At 44.4% G+C, this 21,374-nt stretch overlaps 1 protein-coding gene across 1 annotated transcript in view; it reads left to right on the plus strand.

Moving 5' to 3' along the window:
* The first annotated feature begins 390 nt into the window (after positions 1–390).
* Positions 391–21,374, plus strand: part of npffr1l2 (neuropeptide FF receptor 1 like 2) — an 85,242-nt gene continuing 64,258 nt past the window's right edge. Inside the window, exon 1 of the mRNA XM_063055329.1 lies at positions 391–926. Coding sequence (XP_062911399.1) covers positions 535–926 — 392 coding nt within the window. The 5' untranslated portion in view covers positions 391–534. The remainder of the gene's footprint in view (positions 927–21,374) is intronic.

The following is a 21,374-nucleotide window of genomic DNA, read 5'->3' on the forward strand; positions in this document are numbered from 1 at the left end:
TTTCCGGTCGTGGTTAATTGGGAAGGGGAGCGAGGATACCCTACTATGGGTAAGTGTTGTGGAGAGAATTCCTGGAGATACTGAAGTGGAGGCGGCAGGGGGAGATGGGGGAGGTCCCAGCGCCGTTATTGCCCTCCCCCGAGCACTGACGTCCTCCCATGCAAAGACATTGTCTTTTTTAATACATTCTCAGCCTCCTCCCATCTCCCAGTGTGTTTCTGTTCAGATCACAGGAGCCGATACCTGTGACGGAAACCGCCGGGGCTATACTAAGCAATTCACCACCGCCGGGGTTGTCCTAAGCAATTCCCGGCCGCCGAGAGCCGGTGCAAGGCGTGCATCCGCCAACTTTCACTGCAAACCTCCGGGGAAGAGCTGCCCCGTAAAGGGAATACCATGGACTAGTACGCGGCTCCCGAGGAATGCAGATTGAAGTCCACAAATATGTATTGAGCCTCTCAGGCTGAGGGCGCCGGACCGCGGAATCGAGTGTCGAGAGAAAAGGAAGGGGAGCGAGTTTTCATCGCCGCAGCCATGAACCTCAGCGTTGTCAATGGGACCTGGAATGATTCCGGCCCGTGGAACGCCACGGACCTCCTGGACACCAAGTTCCTCCAGCCCAAGTGGCTCATCGCCCTCTGGGCTCTTGCCTACTCCGCCATCGTGCTGGTGGCGGTCTGCGGAAACATAGTGGTCATGTGGATTATCCTGGCGCACAAGAGGATGAGGACGGTCACCAACTACTTGTTGGTCAACTTGGCGTTCGCCGAGACCTCCATGGCCGCATTCAACACGGTCATCAACTTTGTCTACAGTATCCACAACGACTGGTACTTCGGCGCCGGCTACTGCCGCTTCCAGAACTTCTTCCCCATCACTGCCATGTTCGCCAGCATCTACTCCATGACGGCGATCGCTATCGACAGGTGAACTTCCTAACGAGTTTGCGACGCGTGGTGATCCGTTTGGGGTGAGGTGGAGAGGGATCTCGCAGTGCAGTTTCATGTATACCTCTATGGAGAGCTGGGGAGATGTAGAGAGAGAGAGAGAGAGATACAGTCATAGAGTCCTAAAGAAATACAGCACAGAAACAGGCCTTTCGGCCCATCTAGTATATACCGAAACCATTTAAACTGCCTACTCCCATTGACCTGCACAGGAACCATAACCCTTCCATATCGCTACCATCCATGTACCTAATTCAAACCTCTTTAAACGTTGAAATCGAGCTCCCATGCACCACGTGCTGGCAACTCGTCCCACACTCTCACGGCCTTCTGAGTGAAGAAGTTTCCCCTCATGTTCCCCTTAAACTTCTCATCTTTCACCCTCAAGCCATGACCTCTGGTTATAGACCCACCTAACCTCATCGGAAAAAGCTTGCTTGCATTTACCCCATCTATACCCCTCAAAATTTTGCAATTTCCAAGTGTCCTCTCAATCGTCTACCTTTCAAGGAATACAGTCCTAACCTATTCAATCCTTGTTACTCAGGTCCTCCAGACCCGGCAACATCCTTGTAAACTTTCTCGGCACTCTTTCAACCTTATTTAGATAGAGAGAAAGAGAGGGGGAATAGAGAGAGATAGAGATAGAGAGATATATAGAGAGACGGGGGGTGAGGGTTAAGAGAGCAAACAGGATATTCACCTGCGTAGAATTATGAACAGTAAGGAATAGTCATAGTCATATTTTATTGATCCCGGGGGAAATTGGTTTTCGTATGAAAGGTATGAAGTGTTATACTGTTATTCCCTTCAGATAACAACGTTGCAGAAACACATTGGAGAAGGGTGTAGAGGAGTTGTTCGAGGCTACTTCAATACCGGAGGCATTGGCTAAGCCGGGTTATTTTATGTGATTTATTCCAAATTTTTATATAATCAGAAGCTTGGTACATGTTGCACGGAAAGATCTTAATTCTCCAAGCCGACAGAGGGGCGAAGAGAAGGTCGTGCGTTTAATTGGCGGATTGATTAAGGGGAAGGGCAGAATAATCATCACAATTGCAGTCTAGAATTCTCCGCCTGAAGGAGCGGCGGAGGCAGAAACCCGCAGCGTGTTTAAACAGTTCATGAATTAATCCTGGTGCGCCTCAGCTACGAATGCCAAAACTATTCTCAATGTTTTGTTTTACTGGCATGGATACGAGGGGCAGAATGGACTACTCTGCGGCTGTCAGTGTCTGCGATTCCATCCCTCCAATTCTAGCTCAGTCACAACGGTAACGCGAAACCCGATTCTACTTACGAACATCTTTCATTCAGTCTCTCTCTCTCTCTCTCGCTCTCTCAGACACCCTCGCTCAGCCTCTCTCTCTCTCTCATTCACCACGGAGTCATTCTCAAAACAATTTCATCATTGCATTTGCAATTTTCTGTTTTTTCATTCAAACAGTCCATGCGTGTCCGTGGATAAGATTGGGCTCTTTGCACAATTTCTCTGCAAAAGTCTCAAAATCGTATCCTAATCTTTCGCGCGATCTTTGGCGAATGCACCCTCTGCCGCCACTGCTATTTATCTTGGAACCTGGTCCTACTCCTCGCAGTGACAGGTAGAACTGCAGATGCCGACCGCGATACAAGAAGTCGTTCCATTCTTATCCTTCCTGTGAAAGTGGTAGTTCCTCGGGAATGAGAGGAGAGATTCCAGCCTTGAGTCGGAAGCACAGAGCTGGCAGGCATCGTGCTGAGCCGGGCGCTCATTCGCAACACAACCTGCCTCCGACTGTTAGGGATCTCTCCCAATTTTCCAAACGCACCAGAACGCAAAAGCGCGCGGCCCAACACGCCGACTGAGCGGGCAATCTCTCATTTACTCCCATTTGGCTTAATAAAAACTCAAACTCATCAAAAAGTTGGTGAATGGAGAATGTCCTACGACGTAAAACAATAAGTACGCGTGTAGTTTTTCATTGACTCTATTGTGTTTCTTCGTTCCACTGTGAATGCCGGCAAGAAAATGGATCTCGGGGTAGTACATGGTGAAAAATACGCATTGTGGTAATAAATTTAATTTGCATTATCTACAAATGCTGAGATTCTAACGCACGAACAAAATATGTAAGAGTTTGGCCGAACGATAAATATTGGGTTAAGATTTATTGAGATTCCCATAGGCAGGTAGAGAATCTGCGAGTAAAATTGCACTGTGCAATACTGAAACTTTTTTTTTGAGATAAATTGTTGGGAATTTTTATTCATCTTTAAACAAGGAATCTTACATGAAGAAGTTAATATTATTTGGGTAGTCACACGGCGACCTTACTGATTCTAGCTCCATTCTTTTAAAATGAGAGTTAATGCGGCTGCATTGGTCTGGCTCCCGTGCGGAAGGAAGAAATACCAAATGACAGCGGCGAGTCAGTGAAAGCAGAAGCTGAAGAAGAAATCGTCCGAAGGAACAAATTTTGCAGGGAATACTGACTCTTCGCATTGATGGGGAACGCTCTCTGCGTTTTATTTTAAATGCTGCCAACGAGAATTTCTTCCCGAGCCTTGTCCTTTCGATGAAAGATCAGAATGCAATAGATAATCACGTCCCCATCGACATAGTCATAGTCATAGTCATACTTTATTGATCCCGGGGGAAATTACTTTTCGTTACAGTTGCACCATAAATAATAAATAGTGATAGAAATAGTAATAGTAGTATTACTATTAGTAAATAGTAATAGTCATAGAAATAATAAATAGTAATAGAATAGTAGTAGAAAATAGTAATAAATAGTTAAATAATAATATGTAAATTATGCCAGTAAATTATGAAATAAGTTCAGGACCAGCCCATCGGCTCAGGGTGTCTGACCCTCCAAGGGAGGAGTTGTAAAGTTTGATGGCCACAGGCAGGAATGACTTCCTATGACGCTCTGTGCTGCATCTCGGAGGAATGAGTCTCTGGCTGAATGCACTCCTGTGCCCACCCAGTACATTATGTAGTGGATGGGAGACATTGACCAAGATGGCATGCAACTTAGACAGCATCCTCTTTTCAGACACCACCGTCAGAGAGTCCAGTTCCATCCCCACAACATCACTGGCCTTACGAATGAGTTTGTTGATTCTGTTGGTGTCTGCTACCCTCAACCTGCTGCCCCAGAACACAACAGCAAACATGATAGCACTGGCCACCACAGACTCGTAGAACATCCTCAGCATCGTCTGGCAGATGTTAAAGGACCTCAGTCTCCTCAGGAAATAGAGACGGCTCTGACCCTTGTTGTAGACAGCCTCTGTGTTCTTAGACCAGTCGAGTTTACTGTCAATTCGTATTCCCAGGTATTTGTAATCCTCCACCATGTCCACACTGACCCCCTGGATGGAAACAGGGGTCACCGGTACCTTAGCTCTCCTCAAGTCTACCACCAGCTCCTTAGTCTTTTTCACATTAAGCTGCAGATAATTCTGCTCACACCATGTGACAAAGTTTCCTACCGTAACCCTGTACTCAACCTCATCCCCCTTGCTGATCCATCAACAGAGCTGTAGTGGAGCGTGTATCAAGCTTCAAATTCCTTGGTGTCCACATTTCCGAGGATCTCACCTGGTCCCTGAACTCCTCCATCCTGATCAAAAAGGTGCAACAGTGCCTTTATTTCCTGCGAAGCATCAAGAAAGCTCACCTCTGTCCCAGGATACTGACGGTCTTTTACCGCTGTACCATTGAGAGCATACTCACCAACTGCATCTCAGTGTGGTATTGCAATTGTCCCATATCAGACCACAAAGCACTCCAGCATGTGGTGAAAACTGCCCAGCAGATTATCAACACCCAATTGCCCACCATCGAGAACATCTACCATAAACGCTGCCTGGGCAGGGCGAAAAGCATTATCAAGGATGCATCTCACCCTAACCATGGACTTTTTACTCTCCTCCCATCCAGTAGGTGCTACAGGAGCCTCCGCTCCCACACCAGCAGGCTCAGGAAGAGCTTCTTCCCTGAGGCTGTGACCCTGCTGAACCTCACATCACAGCGCTAAGCAGTATTGCATCCGTATTGTACTGTCTCAGTACTTTTATATTTGTGTGCTGTAGCACTTTTTATTCGCAGTTATTTTGAAAATAACACTATTCTTTTGCACTTCTGGTCAGATGCTAATTGCATTTCATTGACTTTGTATCTGTACTCGGCACAATGACAATAAAGTTGAATCTAATCTAATCTAATAAATATGAAATGAATGTAGAACATTGCAGTAAATTCTTCTCATTCGCTCTGTTTCCCGTTGGGATACCCCGCAGCAAATTGTAGGATGTCAGCAGGCTCAGACAAGGACGAGAATGTTTAACAGGTTGGACAAGGATCTGTTGGCCCTTTTGTTTCAAACCTTCGCTCCTCGCGTGGAACAAAGTCTCACCTCGACAGAGTGAATGTGGAGAGGATGTTTCCTGCGGTGGGGGAGAGGGATCACATTGGCTGATTAGAGGGGCGTCCTTTTAAAATAGAGATGAGGAGGAATTTCGTCAGCCAGCGAATGGCGGATCTGTGGAATTCGTTGCCACAGGCGGCTGTGGAGGTCAGGTCATTGGGTGTATTTAAGGCAGACGTTCATAGATTCTTGATTAGTCAGGGCATGAAAGGATACAGGGAGAAGGCAGGAGATTGGGGCTGAGAGGGAAAGTGGATTGATCGTGACGAAATGGTGGAGCAGACTCGATGGGCCAAATGGCCTAATTCTGCTCCTATATTCTATGGTATACTTTTATAATCCTGAGTGGAAGGGGCGGGGATAACAGGAAATCGTTCTGTTGCTGGTCAGTTTTAGGTAGATGTGAGACGTCATCTCCAATCTTTCGGATGTGGTTAATTTTCTATCAGACTCGCAGCAAAAACCTGACATTCACATAGGGCTGAGATCTACACTACAAACAGACGATGTTGGAAACGCTCAGCAGGTCTGCAGAGATACGTTTCCTCGACCTGAAATATTAACTCCTGTTTCTCTCTCCACTGAAGTGTGTTTCCAACATTTTCAGTTTCTGCTTTAGATTTCCGGCGTCAGAAGAGATTCTGGAGGGGAATAATCAGTCGACGTTTCGGGACGAAAGGGAAAAGGGAGAAGAATGACTTCTTCCCTTTCCATCCCGGTGGTGATGAAAGGTCTCGCCCCAAAAGGTTGACTATTTGATCCCTTCAATAGATGCTGCATGGCCTGCTGAGTTCCTCCAGCATTTTGTATATAAATGCCACTCCAATATACACAGTACGGAGTTTTCAAGCACAGCTGTCGAACCTGCGTTACCACAATGCCCTTGAATACGTGTACACAATGGAGTTAAGGAGAAATAATTTAATCTTGAGATCTCGGGAGCGAGGCGGCCAGTTTAGCGCCTAGCAGGGTCACTCACGGTGGGAAGGTCAAGGGGGCGGGTCCAGACAAAGTACGATGCAGCCAGGACCTCGGGGGGTGGGGGCAGCTGGCTGAAGATCATGACACATCACGACAGCAGTCTGCAGCAGGGAAGTCGTCTTGCACTCTATGCCACTGGACCTTGATCCCGATCTGTCTAGGACCGCGTGGTGGCTATCCGTGAACAGGCTTCCCCATGTTAAACAACGTCACGCACAGGCATTCTCCATTGAGGGAATCCACCCTTGTAGTACAGTAGAACCCCATAGGAAAGCATACTCGACTGGAGTGACTGCAGTTTTTCTAGTTCGATTGTCATTTGAGGCCACTGCAACTGATATTTGGAGAGCGCCGAATGAACGCTGCTGAACACACACCGATAAACAGGCGCTTCTCAGGGACTGGGCAATACATCTGGAGTTCTCACGGCCTGTCAGACTCAATGACGTTCCTCACTCCGTTTGCACTTCAAACTGCTGTAAGCACGCTGAGGGAAAAATAATGTACAGTACTTGAAAAACCTTATCTGCACAAAGCCACGGAGCAGATGACGCCTGTGCTTATTTTATCTTCTATTGAATGTAATTTGTTTTATATATTGAAAAGGTAAATTTGAAGGGAACACAAGGAGACATTTCGTTGTCCGAACATTTTTCTAAACGCGTGTTCTAGCTAAGCCTATTTCCTGCAAAAACACCGACACCCTGGCTGGGAATGTATATTTGACAATTGTCCTCAAGAATGACAAAGAAGGAAATAATCGGGGAAGGCAGGTTTTAGAAAGAGAATTTTAATCGCTGGGCACATTCAAGTCAAAGATGATTAAGAATATTTAATATTGCGAAATGGTTTGTATAAGAAAGTGGCACCAAATATCAGCCACTGCGCAGCAGGTACCTAATAGCCTGATAGTTCTTATGATTTTATGTTTGTATGTAGCCATTTAATGCTCGTCTTGCAATATGATATTCTTTTGAAGGTAAGGCAATTCACAACATTATGTCTTTGCATTTTGAGAGAAGGAATCTACCGGACGACCTTCTTGGGGTGTGACTGCTCTTAAACACTTGAAGGAAAAAACGTTGAACTAAAGTAAGGTCAAAATGCATCTCAAAGTGCTTCTTGAAAGTGGAATCAGAACCAAAAAATATTGAGTCCAGAAATGTGCCTTGGCCAAGGAGGAGCAGAGCTGAAGAAGTAGGAAGGATTAGGCTGAGAATTTCAACTCACTTACGGACTTGATGGTGTTGGGGAAGTCAGGGTCCACAGTTGAAGGAGTTCAAATTGCTCCAGATTTTGATGTCTGGGTGCAGGAATGAGAGCTAATACAGGACTAAGAGGAGAAAAGGCCATTGGGTGTCTTGAGCTTGAGACTGTGATGTTTTTTTTAATTGAGGGGTTGGATCAGAAGCCAGTAATGGTCAGGCAAGAGAGCAATGGTGAGTGAACAGCCCTGATAGGCGTTCAGATATGAATGCCAGCGTCTTCTATGTGTTGAAATGTAAGGAGATGGGAAGATGGGGGATAAATTGAACCATGCTATCTATGACAAACAAAAGCAATGCACGTTATTAACTCATATGTTCCAGGACCCAATTATTGGGCAAATTCACAAGCTGAAACAGAATCAGATTTATTATTTCTCACATATGTCATGAAATGCATTATTTTCTGGCAGCGGTACAATGCAATACATAAAATATACTATGTGCTACAATAAGATATATAATAAAATTACAATAAGTGCAAAAAGAGAGCAAAAATAGTGATGCAGTGTTCGTGGGTTGGTTCATTGTCCATTCAGAAATCTGATGGCGGTGGGGAAGAAGCTCTTCCTGAATCACTGAGTGTGTGTCTTCAGGATCCCGTACCTCCTCCCTGGTGGCAGTAATAAAAAGAGCACATGTACTGGGTGGTGGAGATCCTTTCTGGTCGATGTTGCCTTTTTGAGACATCACCATTTGAAGAAGTCCTCAATGCTGAGGAGTCTAGAGTCCATGATGAAGCTGCTTTTACTGATCCCATGCATTGATCCTTCCATACTGGGCAGTGATGCAACCAGTTAGAATGCTCCCAACAGTACATCTGTAGAAATTTGCAAGTGTATTTGATGATGTACCAAATCTCCTCAAATTTCTAATTGGATATATCCTCTGGTGTGAATTCTTTGTAAGTGCCTCAATATGTTGGACCCAGATAGATCTTCAGAGATGGTGACACCCAAGAACTTGAAACAGCTGATCCTTAGTAGCTATGAGATATGGTTGCTTCTGAGCACCATCTTCACAAGTTGGTTTAGATATAAGTCACCCCACGTTAAGGTTCAACATGTTGTACATTCAAAGATGTTCTACTGCACACCATTGTTATAACATGCGAGTTACTATCACTTTCCTCTTAGCTGGGACCAGTCTGGCCATTCTCCTCTGACCTCTCTCGCTAACAAGGCATTTTCACACAAAGAACTACTGCTCACTGGATGTTTTATTTTGTTTTCACACCATTTTTGGTAAACTTGAGAGACAGTTATGCATAGAGATCCCAGGAGATCAGCAGTTTCTGAGACACTCAACCCACCCTGTCTGGCACCACCAGTCAAAGTCACTTAGATTACATTTCTTCCCCATTCTGATGTTCAGCCTGAACAACAACTGAACCTCTTGTCCATGTCTGCATGCTTTTATGCATTGAGTTGCTGCCACGTGATTGGCTGATTAGATATTTGCATTAATGAGCAGATGTACAGGTGGTCCTAATTGAGTGTGTATTTCTCAGACTAATTACTCAACGGATTTTCCTATTGATCGTACGTGATAATAGAACTAACTGGCAACAGCACCCTGGGGAAGAAAACCTGGCTCTACTGTGTGTATTACACTTTAGATTAAGAAACACATGACAAAGTAACACAATGCCACCTTCATCTACTTCTTAGGCTGTGTCTTGGGACTGAGGGTGACCTGAGTTCAGGGGTAACTGATGAGACCCAAGTGGACTCCCCCACAACAGAGACAGATGCTAAGTGGTGGAGCAGGTGACTTTGTCAAACTGGTGTTTGCATGAAGTGGCAAAATACAGCAGAGTAGCGAAAAGCTACACCAATGGATAGGAGGTCATCAGTGATGCCATTCACACGCCATTGGACACCAGAAGGTGACTATAACACTGAGGCAGTTAGACTCAGAATGGGAAACACAACCAAATAACTTTATAAACCTAAGAGATTCCCCCACCTGAGCCCATCCTGCCAGGCTGCATTTGATCCATCTCCCTCTCTTCTCACTACTTCCTTCGGGCGGGAGGTGCAGGAGTCTTGGCTCTTATGCCACCAGGTTTGGGAGCAGTTGTTTCCTGCAGCCACTGGGTTCTTGGATTAGGTTCACTCACCCTGCCGCAGTCTGTGGACTCACTTTTGGAGACTCTGCAGCTCACAGTTAATTATTTGTACAATTTGTCCTGTTTTGCACACTGGGTGTTTGTCAGTCTTTGTTACGTTGTTATGTGTGGTTTTTGTGTATTCTATTGTATTTCTTGATTTTCCTGTGGGTGCCTGTAAAAGAATGAATCTCGTGTTCTACATGAGCTACGATTTTGATAATAAATTTACTTTGAACTTTGACAGTCTGCAGACACTGGAAATCCAGGACAACACACAAAAATGCTGGAGGAACTCAGCAGGTCAGGCAGCATCTACGGGGGGAATAAACAGTTAACATTTCATGCCATTAGACATTAGACATAGGAGCAGAATTAGGCCATTCAGCCCATCGAGTCTGCTCCACCATTTCATCATGACTGATCCATTTCCCTCTTAACTCCATTCTCCTGGCTTCTTCCAGTAACCATTTACACCATAACTAATGAGGAACCTAACAACTTCTGCCTTAACTGCACCCAGTCCTATGGCTAAAGAACTTCCTCCTCACCTCTGTTGTAAATGGATGTCCTTCTATTTTGAGGCTGTGCCCTCTAGTCTTAGACTCCCCCAACAAAGGAAAAATCTTCCATATCCACGCTCTCCAGACCTTTCAGCATTCAAAGACCCTTCATCAGGACTGTAGTCAAATAACTTTGGTCATAACTTCTTGGCAACTATTAGAATGGCATCTCTTCCCTTCTTTCTGCACTGAGCATAGTGTGGGATTATTGAAAGAGATATTTCAAACAAAATAATGGAAGCAATTTGAAATATTTAGGATTCATATCAAAAGCAGGGGTGTTAGAATGGGGAGCACAACATGCACAATGCACTCAGTTCTGTACGTTATCCAGAAGGTTCAAGTTGGTTATGTTGTGCGATATGCAAAGGAAACCATTCCCAAGTCACACAATGATCTTGTACTCATTATAGAACTGTAGGTTATTTGAATTAGTATTTTGAATCTATTACTTGGCCTTCATATTTGCCTACCTGTGCAGTCTGCATGCCCTCTGCTGAAGTCCAGAGTCGTAGGAACAAACGTGATGTCTGGATTGCTGAGCAAGTGTGAGGGTGCCTATGATTTGCAAACGTGTGAAGCTATTAATGCCAGTGTCATTCCTGCCATTCTCTAAGTGCCCCTTACAGAAGTCATTGGGTCTCCCTGGGACAGAGGTCAGAACTGTTCATGACAATGTCATCCATTACCTCCTTTGCCTCTTGCACACTGCTGCTAGAAACCTCATCACCTGTAGCACATTGAGCTGTGATGGTCACCAGGGTGCTTTAGTTAAATGAGCCACCATTTGCTGCAGTGTTTAATGGCACTGAAGATCTAATAAAGACTGGTGGTGACTGATGGAAACAGAGTCCTTTGTAAGATGTCACATGCAGTGACCATGCCAACCATCGAGAAACCAGCTTCACTAATCTCACCCTAATTCTCCCATCATAGACTCCTCTTGGGACACAACAGTCACCTACTAGCGTGCAGAGCAGGGGCTCCCAAACTTTTTTATTCCATGCACCAATACATTTAAGCAAAGATTCTGTGGACTCTAGGTTAGGAAACCTTGATGTGGACATAAAGTTATGCAACACAGAAAAAGGCCCTTCAGCCCAATTTATCCATACTAATCAAGATTTCTACTTAAACAAATCCCTTTTAACCACATTTGGTTCATATTCCCTCTAAACATTTCCTATCCACGTACCTGTGGATAGATACTTGGATAGTACCTATCTTACCCTCCAAGGGAAAGAAAAACCTTCTTTCTACCTTCTTCCTGTAACCTTTAATTCATTCACCAGTCAAGAACATGATTGATTGATGTGGTGGCACAATAGAGAAGTAGTTAGCACAACATTTTACACTACCAGCAACCCAGGTTCATTCCTGCCATTGCCTGTAAGGAGTTTTACGTTCTCCCCACGACTGTGTGGGTTTCCTCCGGGTGCTCCGGTTTCCTCCCAAATTCCAAAGGCATACTGGTTAGTAGGTCAATTGGTCATTGTAAATTGTCCCGTGATTAGACTAGGGTTAAGTCAGGGTTTGCTGGGCGGTGCGGCTCAAAGGACCAGAAGGGCCTACTTAATAAAGAAGTAAAAATAAATAAACCTCTCAATCTCTGCCTTAGTTATATCCAATAGCATAGACTTGTCTTTTAAATGTTGTAATTGTAGCTGCCTACACCACTTCATCTGGCACCTTGTTCCATATACCCACCACACAGTGTGCAAAATGTTGCTCCTCAAATCCATTTTAAATCTTTCCCCCTCTCCCCTAAACCCTATGCTTTAGTCATCTTTACCCTGGGAAAATACCATGATGATACTGCCTTATCCATATCCCTCATTATTTTATAATTATCTATAAGACCATAAGACATAGGAGCAGAAGTAGGCCATTCAGCCCATCGAGCCTGCTCCGTCATTGAATCATGGGCTGATCCAATTCTTCCAGTCATCCCGACTCCCCTGCCTTCTCCCCATACCCTTTGATGCCCTGGCTAATCAAGAACCTATCTATCTCTGCCTTAAATGCACCCAATGACTTGGCCTCTACAGCCATTTATGGCAACAAATCCCACAGATTTACCATCCTCTGACTAAAGTAATTTCTCCACATCTCTGTTCTAAATAGACATCCTTCAATCCTGAAGTTGTGCCCTCTTGTCCTAGACTCCCCTACCATGGGAAATAACTTTGCCATGTTTAATCTGTTCAGGCCTTTTAACATACAGAATGTTTCTATGAGATCCCCCCTCATTCTCCTGAACTCCAGGGAATACAGCCCAAGAGCTGCCAGACGTTCCTCATACGGTAACCCTTTCATTCCTGGAATCATTCTTGTGAATCTTCTCTGAACTCTCTCCAATGTCAGTATATCCTTTCTAAAATAAGGGGCCCAAAACTGCACACAATACTCCAAGTGTCTCACAAGTGCCTTATAGAGCCTCAACATCACATCCCTATTCTATACCTCTGGAAATGAATGCCAACATTGCATTCATCTTCTTCACCATAAATCCCTTTGCACCTCTGCATTTTGAATTCTCTCTCCATTTAAAGCATTTTCTGGAAATGAATGGCTTAATGTACGAGGAGCACTTGATGGCTCTGGGCCTGCACTAAATGGAGTTTAGAAAGATGCATGGGGATCCCATTGAAACCTTCTGAATACTGAAAGGCCTAGGGCCTTGGTCTTTGCCCTGCCATAGATGCTGCCTGACTTGCTGAGTTCCATTAGCATTTTGTGTTTGTTGCTGAAGGTAGAATGGAGGGGGAAAGGAAGTTTCAATTAACAGGATAGTATAGGACAAGAGAGCACAGCGTTAGATTAAAGAGAACTGTGATGAAGAGCAATTGCTTGAGCCAGGGGCTGGTGAATCTGTGGAATTGGTTGCCATGGAGGGCTGTGGAGATCAAATCATTGGCTGTATTTAATGCAGAGATTCATAGGTTCTTGATTGATGAGAGAATTAAGAGCTACAGGGAGAAGATTGGACACTTCCATCTCCAGAGACACTCGTAAATTTCTACAGATGTGCTGTGGAGAGTATTTGAAGTGGCTGCATCGCTGTCTGGTAAGTGAGGAGCCTGCTGCATAAGCTGCAGAGAGTTGTAAACTTAGTCTGCTCCATCATGGGCACTAGTCTCCGTAATATCCAGGACATTTTAAAGTAGCAATGCCTCAAGAAGGCGGTGTCCATCAATAACGACCTCTTTCACCCAGGACGTGGCCTGTTCCCATTGTTACCATCAGGAAGGAGGTACAGGAGCCTGATTCAGGAACAGCTTCTTCCCCTCTGCCATCCAATTTCTGAATGGATAATGAGCCCACAAACACTACCTCACTACTTCTATATTTTTATTTTTGCAATACTAATTTAACTATTTTATATACATCCTTACTGTACTTCACGGGTTTTTTTCTCTATTATTATGTATTGCATTATACTGCTGCTGGAAAGACAACAAACTTCATAACTTATGCCGGTGATATTAAACCTGATTCTGATTCTGAATGGGGTTGGGTACATCTTCATCAGCCATGGTTGAATAGTGGAGTAGACACATATAATTCTGCTCCTATATCTTATGACTTATTGTCTTGAAAGGTTACCTCTCAGCCTCCAACTCAGAGGAAGAAAATTCTCAGTCTATCCAGTCTCTCCTTCCAGCTCAAACCCTCCACCCCTCCGGTAATGTCCTTGTAAATCTTTTCTGCACACTTTCCAACTTAAATATCACCCTTCCTATAGCAATGTGACAGGAATTACACATGGTATTCCACATGAGGTCTCACAAGTGTCTTGGTCAGCATGTACATCATTGGTATGTGGGATGAAAATTAATTCAGTAACAGGGAACACCAGCCATCTCACAGCACACAAGGGTAAGACTGAACGCAGATTTATGAAGCTGTGGAATAGTAGTGGTACTACTCTGCACAACTGCATCATCTATAGGCCTAGAGGGGTTTCTTTTGGAAGTGTTGCTTCCTCGGAATGTTCATTTTTATGTTTATGACGGACTGATTGAAGCTGAATGCAATTATAATTCCATAAGGTACACCCAAAAATATTCGGGAAGCAAAATCTGTGTTGTCCAGTGAGATTAGTTGATCACATCATATCTGACCAAGGAATAGGATCAGTGGTAACATAATCAAGCACACTCTATTAATAGAATAAGTGCTTTAGTTTCCCTGTCATGATAGCCTCTTCTGCTTTATCTGAGATATCCACAGTGATGTTTGATGGTTAAAGTCTAGTGGTAAAGCAAGGTATTGAGATGTTGTCTTGTAACTACAGTACTAATTTGCATTTGCAAAGAACATAGTAAAATATTTCAAGCTGCTTTACAAGAGGATTATTCTACAAAATCTGATGCCAAGCCACAGAAACAAACATTAGGACAGGTGAATAACAACTTGGTTGAAGGTAAATTAGGGAACGTCTTAAAGGAGTAGAAAGAGGTGGAGAAGAAGAGAAAAGTTTAATGTTTGAGGAACAGAATGGACATCTACCAGCAGTGTAGTGATTAAAGCTATCCTCTCTGAGAATCATCCCCTTGTTGTGAAGAGGCTTGAGAATTCCCGAGATCCCGAGGACAATGCCATATAGAGCTTAGCTCCTGGTAGGGTCATCCATGACAGGAAGGTCAAGGGGGAACAAATCACAAGGAAGCCTGCAGACACTGGAAATCCAAAGCAACACACACAAGGTGCTGGAGGAAGTCAGCAAGTCAGGCAGCATCTATGGAAATGAATAACCGATAGTCAACATTTTGGGCCAAGACCTTTCTTCAGGACTGGAAGGGAAGGTGGAAGACACCAGAACAAAAAGGTGGAGGTGTGGGAGGGAACAAGAATAGCTTGAAGGTGATAGGTGAAGTCAGGTGGGTAGAAAAGATAAAGAGCTGGTGATAATGGAAGCCGAAAGGAGGGGAGAGTGGACCAAAGGAGAAGAGGAAGGAGGAGGGGAAGGAGCTCAAGGGGGTTTACAAACAAAGCTTGATCCAACCACGACCTCAATGGTGGAGCTGGTGGAAAATGATGACACACTGCAACAGCAGCGAAGGGTCCCTAATCGTCTTGCACTCCACGCCACTCGACCCTGACCTCAATCCGTCAAGAACCGTGTGGTAGCTGCCTGTGCATCAGCCTCCCCATGCTAAACAGAGTCAAGCACGGGTGCTCTCCATTAAAGGGATTATTCCTCAAGGGAACATCATTCTTGACTGGAGTGATCGCACTACAACTAGTAATTAAAGCCCTTGGGTTCAAGAGCCCAGGCTATCTCAGATGGGGTTGACAGTGATGAGCAAGGTTAGACTTTCACTCCTTTGAGTTAGCATGACCTGACAATTGGAACTATTTCAAATGGTGTTGTTTCTAATCAGAATTATATCCAATGTGGACAACTAGACATTCATTTTTGCCATGGAAACAAGTTCATTCATTCAACATCCTCTATTCAGAATAAAGTCTATTATATCTTGTCATAGCTTCAAGGTCTCCTCGCTTCCTTCAGCATCCATTCATTCTGCAGGTTTTCCTTTTATTGCATTATTCTTTAGAATGTGCATGTTGCCTCCCAAGGCCAGCATTTATTAACTATCCTTAAATGCCCCTGGCAAGTTAGAAGTGAATCATGTAATTGAAATATAGTATTGGTGAAGATCCTTCCACACTGATGTTACCTAGTGAGTTCCATAATTTGAAACCCAATGGAAGTTTGGGACTTGTAATAGATTTCTATGTCAGGATGGTGTGTGGGGGGATCAGTAAGGGAATGCCTATTCTTGCACCTGAATCACAATCAGGTTTAATATCACCGACATACGTCATGAAGTATGTTGTTCTGCACAGGCAGTGCAGTACAATACATAAGATAAACTATAAATTATATCAAGAAATATAAATAAGTAGAGCAAAAAGAGATAGAAAATAGTGAGGTGGTGTTCATGGGTTCATTGTCCATTCAGGAATTCGATGGCAGAGGAGAAGATCCTAAAACATTGAATGTGTGTCTTCAGGCTCTTGTACCTCCTCCTGATGATAGCAGTGAGAAGAGGACATGTCCTGGGTGGTGAAGGTCCTTAATGATGGATGCCACATTTTTAAGTCATCGCCTTTTGAAGATATCCTTGATGGTGGGGAGGTTAGTGTCCGTGATGGAGCCGGCAGGGTTTATAATCCTCTGGTGCTTTTCCTGAACCTGAGCAGTGGCCCTGCCGTACCAGACAGTGATGCAACCAGTTAGAAAGCTCTCCATGTTATATCTGTAGAAATTTGCTATAGTCTTTGCTGACATATCACACCTCTTCAAACTCCTAATGAAGTATAGCCACTGGTGTGTCCTCTTCGTAACTGTGTTAACTCTCTGCAGCTAACCTCAGTCCTGTGCAGTAGCCCCCTCATACCAGACAGTGATGCAGCCAGTTAGAATGCTCTCTACGTATCTGTAGAAATTTTCGAGTGTTTTTGGAGACATACCAAATCTCCTCAAACTCTTAATGAAATACTGTATAGACACTATTCTGCCTTCTTTGTAGCTTCATTGATATGTCAGGATGGTTGTAAGATCTTAGCAGCTCACTCCAAGATATCCATCCACTGACTTTGTATTCACAGTGCTTATGTGGCTTGTGCGGTGGAATGTCTGGTCAATATTGATAGTTAGGGTCAATAATGCCATCAAGTATCAAGTGCAGGTGATTTAGACTCTCTCTTGTCAGAGATAATCATTTGCCTGCCACTTCTGTGACAAGAATGCTGCTTGCCACTTATCAGTCCATGCTTGAATGTTGTCTAGGTCCTGGTCCATGCGTCATGGGCTGATTCACTTGCTGAGTTGACAATTAACATGCTCATTGTGCAGTTACCACAGTCGTCTTCACTTTGGATCTCATGTTGCAAAACATCATTGATGAGAAAACTCAATAAGCTTAGGCCCAAGACACCATCCTGAGGAATTCCTACATGTTGCGGTGTGACTAACCTCTGAGAACAACAAGCTTTTGCGTGACATACAGTACACTGGTGTTTTTCCCTTCTTGATGCCTGCTGACTTCACTTTTACTCGGCTTCTTGACGTCACACTTGGTCAGAAGCTGTCTTAATGTCACTCTCACATCACCTATGTAATTCCGTTCTTTGGACTAAGACCATAATGATGCAAATAATCCCGGTGAAAACCAAACAGGGCAGTGAGTAGGTTATTATATTTCCAGTGCTGTGTGATATTACCACTAACAACACTTTCCTGACAAATGAGAGTAGACTGATTTGGTAGTTTGACAGATTAGGTTTCTTCCTTTTAGAGGACAGAAGATACCGGGCAAATTTCTGTATCATTAGGCAGACATCAGTATTGTGGATAGAACCAAATAGAATAGAATTTTATTGTCTTTGCTCAGGACAATGAGATTCCTGTACTACTCCAGTCTGTGCAGAACAGATAATTGCAATGCATGAAATATGGCTTAATTAAAAAAACACAATTCCCATATTTACATGCAACAAATGATTTCGATATTCCATAACACTCAAAGGCCATTGGCAAGCCTGAGTGTAACATAATTCAGCTGCACAACAACCCTTGGGAAGGAGCTTTTTTTCAGTCTTACTGTCTTGTCTAAGACGTTTCTGTATCTCTTACCAGATGGTAGGAGATTGAGCAGACAGTTTTCGGGATGGGATGGGACTTCAGTGATGTTACAAGCATGCCGTAGGCATCGAGAGTTGTAGATTGTCTCCAGGTCTGGTAGCTGAGTCCCAATGTTGTGCTGAGCCGTCCTAATCACCCATTGGAGTACTTTGTGATCTGTCTTGCTGGAGCTAGAATACCACGCTGCCATTCCATATGTCAGTATGCTCTCTATCGCACATTGATAAAAGTTGGCCTACAATTTTTACGGCAGATTAGCTCTCCTTAAAGCACCTCAGGTAGTATAGTTGCTGTTGTGCCTTCCCTACCATCGAGGTTGTGTTGACAGACCAAGACAGCTCCTTGGTAATGGTCATCCCCAAAAATTTGAAACTGGGGACCCTTTCTACTACCTGTGAATAATGGGGGTTGTTTGGGACCTTTCTCCATTCTGAAGTCAAGTGTCATTTCTTTTGTCTTCTTGATGTTGATGATAGGTTGTGGTTCCTGCACCCCCCCTCCCCGGTAAGGAACTGGAGTAGCTTGGTCAGAGTAGTAACTAGTTCTGGAATGCAGATCCTCAGTGTACAGCTGGAACACGGTCTCATCCCTTCACCTTTGCTGTGGCCGCTGCTCTTAGCCATTTCTTGACAGCTCATGGAGTGACTTGAACAATCTGAAGACTGGCTTCTGTCCTAACTGGGATCTCAGAAGGAGGCTGGGGTAGACCATATATCTCGTACTTCCACCTGAATGTGGTTACAACTGTTACCACTTTGTGGCAGGCTGGATCCAGCCATCACTGAAGACGGGAATTGTGTTGAAGCCTCTTTCTCTTATTAGATGTTTAACTGTCCATCGGCTATGGCATATCCGATGAGCTTTAGTCCGATAACTGATCGTGGATTTCTTAGCTCAGTCTATTTCATGCTGGTTTCGCTGGTGGGCATGTGGACACACGTAGGATATTCGCCACATTGCCATTACTTTTGGGTCTGCCAGGTGCTGCTTCCAGATCAGCAGGGCTGATCTCTTAGCCTTGTCTGAGAAGCAGAGTGAAAGATTGTAGTGGTGTATATAACCTGCCGCTCATGATGGTCCACAGCATCCCAAGGCTGATCAACTTTGATTAATTAACTCACAGATGGGAATATCTCAAGCTTCAGTCTTTGCTGCTGTTGCTAGTAAATGAAGATAAGGTACCCATGTCTGCCCTATCACTCGATACAGCTGTGGCCATGCTGTGAATGTGCCTAGGCAGGAAAAGAGGGTCTTCCATCCAGTTGCTCATTGTCCCACACTTGCTCCATGCCATCTGTAGCCCACACCTTTCTACTTCCATCCCCCTGACTCTGCTGGCTCTCATAACCATATACAGAGCAGAGCTGAGGCCTCCCTCAATCAGGGTCAACCATGGATGTTGTGTCCTAGCTGTCTAGATACACAAGCCGGGGCAGTATGATATGGGGAGCAAGCTGTTGCCCGTGTAGCAGGCTCCCAGTCTCCATGCATCTGATCAACCCAAAGGAACGGCAGAGACCGATACAGTTTGGCACCAGCAGCATCGCAGGAGTTGCCAGTCAGTGTTGATCTCAACATCGTCATGGCTATCCCTTGAGGTCAAGGATGATGGTCTTCATTCTGAAGAAGTGGCCCACATAGTGAAGACGCCTGTGCGTGTATTTGTTTAACGTGTACTTGATGTTGCACTCCAAGAAGCACACGATACTTCACAAATCAGCCAACTGATTCCAATGGCATGGAAACCACGACGATTGGAGCTGATGGATTTGTTGCAGCCTTCATCCGCCCTCACAGCCGATGAGTTCGTCCGCCTGTTCCACCGCTGAGGTCTTGGTTGGATTGTTCTTTGTCAGGGACCTCACCCTCGACCTTACCGCCATGGGTGACCCTACCAGGAGCACAGCTCCAGACGGCATTGCTCTCGGGATCACAGGACCACACAAGCTTCTCCACCGCGACAAGGTGACAATCCACGGAGAAGAGATCTCAACATAGGGCTGCCTTATAGGGACTCCAGCTCCGGCTTTTACCCTCTGGGTTTACTCCTGAAGCCTTCCCCATGAGTAGGTATACCTACAAGGCAGATGGGGTTTGAGATCAGAGTTTTCCTTCTCCTGGGATGAGCTGCCAACCACAGCCGACCAAGCCCTCTCTCTGCCCAAAGTGACTGGTTTCAAGGCATCAGTAACCCGCCTTTGCCCTTCTCCTGTCAGTAGAAATGGCTCCATTAGGCTTAGTAGCTAAGCCACACATGAAGGCCAGGAGCTGGACTTGGTTGTCAGAGGCTATTTGAGGTGCATGTCATTGGGAGCATTTAATACATAGTGGAATCTTGTCCCCACTACCTCCCCTGCCTGTAACAAACTTAAGGAACCAGCCATATATATAGGACACAGCACTGATTCTGGAACTTTCCATAATACACTTCATATCCTCTCTTGCTAAATGCCATTCTGACATTTGTCTGCAGATGTTTTGTTTTCTTAATTGACAACTTATAACAGTCAGACTTCAGATCTCTGTATTAAAAAAGAAAAATAAACCCTTGCCTTAGTTGTTCAGTCAGGAAACCTATTCAGAAGTTCATTCATCAAGGGATGGGCCTCAACAACACTTGAACACACTTTCCCACAATTCTAGTGTCCACTGAAAATCTGTGGAGATGTTCCAAAAATTGTGCTTCTTTTCCACATCTAAGCTCTGTGAAACATGTTCTGAGTGACTAACATTCCTAAATTTTTTTTAGTATCTTCAGAGAAATATCTGCGAGATACAAGCAATATTCTTCATTTATTCTGAGGGACAATGAGTGACTCACCAGTCTTGACAAGAATGTTCATATCGGTGGAACATAACGGGCTAGCTGAGGATTATCATGGAAATCTGTTCTGTAGAGCTGAGTTACTATAGAATTTCAGATACAAAGGATGAAAGAATACGATATCCTGGATCTAGTAAGTAGGAATGAGCAGACAGACCGTGCATTCAGCAAAGAGTTACAGTTACTTGCAAACAAATATGACTATTATAGGACCGGTGGGCCTAATGTTTGGCCCTTATAAGGTCTGGAGAAGCTGTAGACGCACATTATACTCGAGACCTAGAGCTGAGTGCAGACTCTGATGAAATTCTTCCAGAACAACTTTTGAAAGAAATCGCGGTGCTATTTGCTCATGCAGCAATTGTAACAATTACTGGAAGCATTTAAAAGAGATAAATTATACACAGATGAGATCAAATTTGTCAGGTGTACCCCTATTTTGAAGAGGATACAACATGATTTACACTTGACACATCAGGAACTCTCATTTCTGTCACCACGAGGAATTCTGTACAATTGCGTGCAACCATCATGATTGACACTCCGGTAAATAGTTGCAAGGAAAGAATTGCATTCAGGCACCAACCTTCACAACATTAGCCT

Source organism: Mobula hypostoma, chromosome 8 (genome assembly GCF_963921235.1).
Source record: "Mobula hypostoma chromosome 8, sMobHyp1.1, whole genome shotgun sequence".
Lineage (NCBI taxonomy): Eukaryota > Metazoa > Chordata > Chondrichthyes > Myliobatiformes > Myliobatidae > Mobula > Mobula hypostoma.